Source organism: Phaseolus vulgaris, chromosome 2 (assembly GCF_000499845.2).
Source record: "Phaseolus vulgaris cultivar G19833 chromosome 2, P. vulgaris v2.0, whole genome shotgun sequence".
NCBI lineage: Eukaryota > Viridiplantae > Streptophyta > Magnoliopsida > Fabales > Fabaceae > Phaseolus > Phaseolus vulgaris.
Genome location: NC_023758.2, coordinates 36,800,282 through 36,809,662, shown reverse-complemented (window position 1 = coordinate 36,809,662; position 9,381 = coordinate 36,800,282). Strand labels below are relative to the sequence as shown.

The 9,381-nt window shown below is 30.9% G+C and overlaps 1 protein-coding gene across 1 annotated transcript; it reads left to right on the top strand.

The window, feature by feature from the left end:
- The first annotated feature begins 3,549 nt into the window (after positions 1–3,549).
- LOC137811784 (probable WRKY transcription factor 14) lies at positions 3,550–8,007 on the top strand. The gene is made up of 3 exons (XM_068613615.1): positions 3,550–4,545; positions 5,215–5,355; positions 6,554–8,007. Exons 1-3 carry the CDS (start codon positions 3,926–3,928, stop codon positions 7,098–7,100), a joined length of 1,308 nt encoding a protein of 435 aa, XP_068469716.1. The 5' UTR covers positions 3,550–3,925; the 3' UTR covers positions 7,101–8,007.
- The last annotated feature ends 1,374 nt before the right edge of the window (positions 8,008–9,381 follow it).

The following is a 9,381-nucleotide window of genomic DNA, read 5'->3' as shown; positions in this document are numbered from 1 at the left end:
CCTTCTCCTTCAGGTGCTTTTTCCACTCCACCAAATATATTTGGAATTTCGGCATTCACCCCTCTTTCTGCATATAATCCAACATCATCCAAGCACTATCGACCGACAATGCCCTTACCAGCATTTCATAATGAAGCCAATAACAACGATGATGAACATGTCGTTGATGATCCTCTTCCACGAAGACCTCGACGACAAATACGAAGACCACATTGTGTCACGTCTTCCCATAAATAATTTACTTTTAGTTCAACTTAATAGTTTTATTTTATATCTTGTAATGAATCTTACTAATTTGTTTAGTTCTAATTAATCTCTTCTCATTATTACGTGTTCTGTAAAATCATTACTTCTCAAGCTATTTATTTTACAAATTCACAACAATAATTCTCTATTTATTTTCCAAATACAATAAATTTTCATTTATGCATTTATTTCCAAATTCAATAACAATTTTCTTCATTTTTTAATTAATCAAATAATTTTATTGTATTACATTACCGTCAAACATGATCCATACACGATTATCCAATTTTTTGTTCCTTAAAACTAACACTCTTAGAAAATTATGTATCAAATTAATTTTTAACATTACATAACTTACTACCCAATATATAAACAATAAAATTAAAAAAAAATTATGATGTAGCAGAAGTCGTGCCAAGTTGGCACGACTTCTGCCCTGACACAACTTCAATATGACGGGGCAGAAGTCGTGCCAAGTTGGCACGACTTCAGTATGACAGGATTGAAGTCGTGCCAAGTTAGCAGGACTTTAGTATGACATGGCAGAAGTCGTGCCTAATTTGGATGACTTCTGCATATGAAGTCGTACCGAATTGGCACGACTTGCTTAAATTTATAATTTTTTTAAACGGACCCCATTTTAATAAAAAAAAAAAAAACCTCATCATGATTAGAAAACCCATTTTTAACTTTCATATGAACTGAAAAATATATTTTATAAACATAATTATGGGAATCAAACGTCAATCTTAAATATATAAATTGTTTATCTGCAAAATTTAGGGAGTTCAAAGTGTCATATTTTTTAAAACAACTTAGTATAATAATAGCGGATTAGAATGAAAATATAATTATGTAAATAATGATATTCGGACCCATTATTGTTTCTTATTAAATTGATTTTCAGCGTCGAAATTATCACATTTTAAAAATGATTTATTTTTACAAATTTAAACCAAGATTATAATATTAAATATAGATGTTGCGACAATCAATATATTCTGTGGTACAAGATTTATGATGGTACTTACAACTATTTTATATTGATAATTATAACATTACTAATAATTATGACTTTGATTATGAATAGTATCTTTCATTGAGAGCGAAACACTTGTAGTTATAGATTAGTTAATTGTGGTATTGATAATAGACATGTTTCGTAATTTCATTTGGATGACTTCTGTTAAAAAAATCATAAAATAAAAATTAAATTTAGAGATAAAAGATAATTAGTTACTATATTTATTAAATTAGATATTAATTTAAAGATTAAAAAATTATTAATATTTAATATGGTTTCTATTATTAATAAAATATTATAAAATAGTTTCTAAATTGATATTTAAATTAGTTATCAAAGTTTTAGTTATTAATATTTTATATTCTAAACTAATCATTAATAAAGACTAATTTTGAACATAAATAATTAGTAGTTCTAATAGTTCTATATTTACTTGGCAATGATTATACAAATTTGATCAATATTCCTTGCAAGCAAACCATCCTCATAGTAGCTAATAATAAATTCAACATAGTAAATTAATCAGAAAACATGCATACATCCATTTAAGTTTTAACAAACAAAATAATTTTTAAAAAAATCAAAACCAGCAAAAAGAAAGTTATAAAATAAAAGGCAAAGTTTTAAAGAAAACACACAAATTTTGAATTGAGATGAACATGAGGAGAACACCAACACAAAATTCGAATGACTCAATTTAGCACCCAAACATACTCTCTTTTGCCTTCTACATAAAAAAAAATTGTCACTAACATTACCATATAATAAAAATTAAGAAATTTTGTTCTTTACATTTTCAATTCATAATATTAAGATAGAAAAACATCAATCATAAATTTTCATAACCACTTGAATATTGTACTTTTTTCACACACATAAAAAAATTAAGAAAAGAGGTGTGAATTCAAAATATATTAAAAACCTAAATTATTATTTAATGGATCTCATTTGATTCACTAAAGACTTTTTAACTTTTCACGTATTTTAATAATGTGAGCTAATCTCTTCATTGTAATAAGTATAGTCCATAAGAAAAGTAAGTAAATATTAGGATATTCTAAGTGTAAGTTATGAATTTTTATGTTCTGTAACATTCTACACTTTTCATTCTTAAATTAAATTATATTTTTGGTGAACTTGAACATCTTTATGTGGAGTGTAATCTTATGTAGAAAATATATTAAGTAAACTATTCTATTTAATAATGCATACATATACATATTAATAGGTGTTCAAATAAAAAACGGGGAGTCAAATTGAATGGTGCCAAACGTTTCTCCGATAAATGCGGCTACTTGTCGCCTCTTTTATTGTTTTGGAGAGAAAAATAGAAAGAAAGGAAAACTTAATTAATTATACTAACAAAACAGAATCCCACATTTTTTAACCTTTGATGACGGTGTTAGATAAATTATACTGCCATTGGTTCATCTAAGATTACACAACTTTTATCGATAATTAATGATAAATAAATTGTTAATTAATAATATATTGAATATGACATTTATTTAATTTAAAGAAATATTTTGTTAAGTAGTCGCTCCATTTATTTTATCTTTGGCAATTAAAAAATCGTTTTACTTGTCTTTTATAAATTTAATAATATATTTCCTATTTTTTATTATACTTTTATATGTTTTTGTCGGCAAAAAAATTATATTATATTTACAAAAGGTATACAATACCTTATAGAATTACATCAGTCTAATAACATCCATTTCTAACAAAACAGACATTAGTTTCAAGATTAATACCTAGCAAAATTTGCCAGATTACTTGAATGCTTGCAAAACATCACAGCCAGTGTGTGTGTGTCTATATATATATATACTAGTGATCACATTTTTCAGAATAAGACCCAGACCATCCTACCCTAACCCAAAATATATGCAGTATCCATATATATATTCGATAAAAAATATTTATCATATATATATAGAGAGAGAGACTAGATACTCTTATTCCTTACAATACCTTTTAAATAATTTATACATCCGTTTATTATTTTAGATAGAGAGAATTGGATAAAATAGAATAAAAGCTGTACAATTATTTTATTATAATTAAGAAAATTGATTGTATTTTTTCATTCTTGAACACGTATATAGAAAGGAAATGCAAGAGTAATAAATACAGAATTAATTAATTTGTGATAAGCGTGTGAAAAGTACAGCATAACCTAACTAAGTAACATGTATGGAAGAAATAATTTTTGTTATATCCCACCTCAACAGCATTCATTTTAATAGTCCTACAATTTGTTTTCTTCTTATTTAATTAAATAGTTGCGTATGAATGGGAGCGCTTGGAGAAGTTGTGTTAAAAGTCAGCTTCATCTGTGTTTTTCAATTCTCTTCTGTGTGTATTTGGAGAAAGGAACAGTCAGTTTTCAACCACTGAAACCTGTTCATTTGCTTTTTCTTGCCCCTCAGTAGCCAGAATAAATCCCATTACTCATCACACAGTTTTCACTCTCATTAGTCATAACCTCTTGATCCAAAAAACCTACAACCCCCACACTCACACAACACAATTCCTAGATTTGCATATATCTATTTGTAAACTCTTCAAACTAGAGGCTACAATCAATCCATGTTCCAAAACATGGCACTGCTAATTTCCTCCTACTTGGAGCCTTTTCACTAAGGAAAAAGCATGTGCAACATCCTTGGTCCAATTATGGACAACTATCAAGGTGATTTAAGCGACATAATTCGTGCTAGTGGTGCATCATATGGCAGTTGCAGCATGGGAACTTCATCATCTAAAGCTTGTGCTCCGTTTTCTCTCGATCACTTCTCTTCTGTTTTGGAAGGGTTTAATAGCAACTTTGGTGATCCGTTCTCAAACACGAGAGATCCCTTTCTACATGAGCTTGAATTGCCTGCAGCCTCTGCTGCCTACTTTAACAGCACAACAAGTTCTGCAGAAATTAGCAGTTCTGGGGCATTGGAAGAAGCAACTTGTTTCCGTGATGGGGTTGCTGGTAATAGTAATAGTTGTGTTTTGAAAGAAACGATTCTTGAGGATGATGACATGAGAAGGCCTTGTAATAGCATATTGGCAAACATGATTCAGATCTCTCCCCCCAATGATAAGTTACCCATCTTGTCAGTGGTGGATGCTTTGTCACGGACACTCAAGCCTTCTGGTGTGGGTTTAGGTGATAACATGACTAATGTGAAGAAGACCTTGGAAGATGATTGCTTGGTGGGCAACAGCAACAAAAAAGAAATGCAGATCTCATCTCCACAGAATCCAGGTCTTAAGAGAAGGTGAGCAATTGATCAGTTAAATAATAAATTACAATACTGTATTAAATGGAGATCTGGTTCCAAGAATTGAGTTTAATTACATTTGTCCATTACTTTTATGTTGGCATCTTAAATTTTCCAAACGGAATTAATCACAGTCATTTTTGGGAACTTAAATTTCAGTGAAACCATAGTGAGGTAATAAAGTAGGGTTTGGCATGAGTGAGGTAACTCTTTCTTTTGTCTTATTTTCCAAATATGTTTGGTTGACTGCATCTGACCATAAAACTAAGAGGATTATAATTAGTTTCATGTTGGAAACAGTTGATTGTGATTAAGACTAAACATGGTGCATGGATGCCTTTTACAGGGTTAATCCACCTGAAAAGTAGAGCTAGCTAGATAGGTGTCACCATAGCAGTCACATACTGAGCTTTCAAGAAAGCTTATCATAAACTACTTTTCTTCACACTTGAAATGTTCTGTTCCTTTGATCATCGGATAAAAATCATATCCCTTTTCTTGGCCTCAAATTTTCCACTATTTCAGTGGAATTAGCTCTAAATCATAAAGTTTAAAAATAGTTATACAATATATTACAAAAATGTTGTAAGTCTATGAAATAAGGTTTTTAAGTTGATGTTTAAGGAGAATGATGTAATTGATAATATGATAGTGCTGTATAATCAGGAAGAGCCCAGCAAAAAAGTCTATTTGTGTTCCTGCACCAGCTGCACCAAACAGCAGACAAAGTGGCGAGGTAGTCCCTTCTGATCTGTGGGCTTGGAGAAAATATGGTCAGAAACCCATTAAAGGCTCTCCATATCCAAGGTAAGTTGGAATAGTGTAATCTTTCTCGGAAAGAGAGATAAGGTATTTTATGCAAGATTTTGCCTAACTTCTTTAAACAAAGAAAGCACGTAAAGTGACCAAACTTTAGTACACAATTTAAGGTTTTGTATGCTTTGTTAATTAAAATTGGAGTTTTATTTTGTTAATCTGCCCAGTAAAGAAACACTGGTAAAGCTTTCATTTTTATTAATAAAAAATACTGTATAATAATTACTTAAAGTACCACACTTAAGTTTGTCCCATAATATTTTGTTTACTCTTATATTAAACTATTTGGTAAATTTAAACCCACATAATTTAAATTAATAAATGTAATTGTATTTCTTTCACTTCATATATTTTTTTTACTTTTAGAACTATTATGTTCAGAGAAAAAAATATACACAACCATTTAATCACAAACAAGATAGAAACTATTATGATAAGATATTATTGTTTTTAATAATTACATTCAAAGTATGATTGATTTTTTATTGGAAAGTATGATTTGTTACTGAACTGACATGGTCATCAATGCTTGATGATTAAATAATATATTTATAAGAGTAAAAAATTTATGTTATCAGTCTAATCTATTTTCAATAGTTTACTAATTAATAATTGTGGTATATATACTTTCAATATAATTATTATAAGTTCAATTGTATATGTTGAATGAATGACTACTTAAAAATGTTATTACATTTAATTAAATTCTCTATAAAATTAGCAAAATTATTTAACAAAACCATGGTAACCCCCACAAACAAATAGTAATGTTGCAGTAAGATCTAAAAATCAGGTGTTAATTTCTTTTTTATTTTACCTTTCCTACACCTCCAAAAGAAAAGTGACACTTCAACAGATAAAACTAACCTTATTCTTCAATCACTTGCCATATTAAGGAAGCAAAGGTGGTATAGTATCTCTTAATGTGTTTATTTTTTCAGTATTCTTACATAGTGTTTTGGTCAACGTTTTAAGTTTAAAAAACTAGGTAAAGTTATATCTCCCATTTCAAAAGTTTTCTTTGGCAAATATTTTATACTGGAAGAAATTTACTGTACTCACCTCAGGCAATTTATTTTTATGGTACGTAACAGTATGTGATTGGTGCAGGTGCAGTAATTCTTGGTTTTTTTCAATATCATTTGTGTTCTTATGTTTGTATCTCTCTCTCTCTTGTTACCACGTGTAGGGGTTACTATAGATGCAGCAGCTCAAAGGGTTGCCCTGCCAGAAAGCAAGTTGAGAGGAGCAGAACAGATCCAAACCTGTTGGTCATTACTTACACGTCAGAGCACAACCATCCATGGCCAACTCACAGAAATGCTCTCGCTGGTTCTTCTCGATCCCAACCTTCATCCAAGGGCAACAACATTGGTGCTTCAAAGAATTCAGAAACCAGCCACCAAAACGAGGAAGAGCAGCATGAGGACAGCAACAGTGACAGCAATAATGTAAATAATAGTGCATGTGTTCAGGAAGAGAAGCAGTTTGAGACGGATGATGGAGAATTCAGTGATATTGGACTCCCTTACAAGGCAATATCTAATGTGAAGAGCTACGAACAACTTGATCAGGGTTTGTTTGCAGAATTGGGAAAAATACAAAAAGCTCACTCACTAAACCTAATCTCTCCACCACAAGGTTTTGATGATCAGCAAAGGGAATCCAACGCTTTAGATTCATTCCATAGCTTTGACTGGAGCGGTGATAACAGCACCAAGTTCCACCTTATTTGAAGAATCTAATTGGAGAAGGTCATATATATATATAATATGTATATATACAAGACCTTGAATGGGAAGCATGCACCACCTTCCTCACAAAAACCTTTTAATAGGTGCAGATCATCATCGGATTTCAATTATGTCATGTGGGGGAGATTTGAGATCACAAAACCACTTTTCTCTTTTCTAGTTTTTTTTCCTTTTCTCTTTCTCTTTTTTCTCTGCCTGTCATTTCGCATAACAGTCAGGGAGGTAAATTAGTGGAAGAAAAATGGGATTCTATATGTGGGAGTGCTGCTCGATGGGAAGCACACAGAACGAGTCCCACGTTCCTTTTGGAATATTGGTGGATGGGACAGAAAGCTGAGCAACAGAAGATTTTAACAGTTAAAACAATTTCTAGAGACTTTATTCATCAAAATATCACTGAGTAGATTAATGATTAAAGGATGAGAGGCTAGTCCTTTCATCTTTTGCAAGTGGGAAAAATTATTTTAGGCCTCATCTTGGTCATGTGGGTTGTTCTTGAACTGATGACACGTAAAACTAAAATGGGTTTGGAGATTTGATCTTAACTTTCCTCTCAGAAATGAAAATTGATGTTAGCTAGAAAAGATTAACAAGGTAGAAAAAGTGGCCACCCTGCTACCCTTTCTCTCTTTAGAAGTATAGCACTAGGTGTCCATTTGAACAAAGTACATAGGACATGCATGAGGAGGTACATGCAAGCTTTGGTTCCTCAGTTTTCTGTTTACTATCCACACACTTGCTATTTTTCTTCTTCTTTTTTCTGAATGATTGCTTTTTAAGTTACTATTCAATAGTTTTAAAGTTTACTGCTATTGTTTTCCACAAAGATGATTCTATTGTGTTTTTATCTGTTTGTACTAGTAGTTTCTATGGCATACACCATTTTGCATGTGCATGCTCGTCAACTTGTCCTTGCAGCTTTACATTCATTAGTCCTGTGTGAATTGAATGCTATATTATATAAAACCATATTTTGAAGGAAGGAAAATATCAAGAGCTGAAATTAATATTTTGTAACACTTTTCAACAATTTTTGGCTTCTTTACATTATATGAATATGAGTTATGATAAAGGTTGAGTCTAGCATGAGTAGAGAAGAAAAAAAGGATAAAAAGAAGTGGAAAAAAAACTGATACCTATGATAACTGATTTTATCAAGTTGGTTAGGATTAAAGTGAGGATAGAAATTATCTGTGTCATTTTAGGAGTGATGACATAATTCATTACTCTCCACTCTTCTAATAGATATTTATCTTAAATAAGAAAAAAGTGGGGTATGATTGAAAACGAAAAGAGAGATAAAAGAAACGAAACAGATAAGACAGTAAGTGTAAGTGAATAATATTTCTGCTGCTTTGCAGGTTGCAACACTATATTCAAACAGTTACTTCCAACAATCTATGGTAAATAAACACCCACACACAATACTTTGAAATCTAGCCATCACTTAGCTCTAAATCCTTCCAAAGGCCCAATGAGTAAATGGGCTTATGTCCATAGCCTACTTGCCTTAGGTAACTTGGATGCTTGTATAATGCTCAATGTATAATTAATTTAAACATATTTTTAATCCTTGTATAATTTTAATCTCTAATTGGTTTGTCCAGGTTTAGTTATTTAATAATATATCCTAGCAAAGCAAATATTATTAATTTGAAACTACGGTTAGTACAAGGTTTAAATATTGGTTGAGTGGGACAAAGCAATAGGTAGCAAAAAAAAAACAACCAAACATATCACCAGTACAACATTGATCCAGCCCTACGTGCATCAACCTAATTTAGGTAAATTATCCTACAACTTGTATTCTTTTTAATTCCAATAATATTTTTCTAAATATAGTAAAGAGTGTAGTATTTTTTTTTTCATTTTTAAGTGATAGTAGTTTTGCTTGTGAGTGAGTGGTGAAGGTTGTTGGTTGAGATAGGTTTTGTAGTGTTTTTATTAGTGACTATGCTTTTGTTCATTTATTTTTTTTTTCATTTTTTTAGAAGTCAAAAAATTCGAAAAAAAAATCAACGAGGTGCAACAATGAAGTACAAAACTTAAAAAAAATATATATTCACATTAGGAACGTCGAATACAATGAATCTTCTCATCAACCCTCTCACACGCTCAAATGGAACTGCTATTTCAAATTGCGGCAACAAAGGAATGGAGATGTTGCGACTGGAACGGAGGTATGCGGCTAGAAGGGAGATATGGGAGATGGATATGTAACTAAGGTTATTTAAAAAGGTGAGGTTATCACTGGTGCATAAAT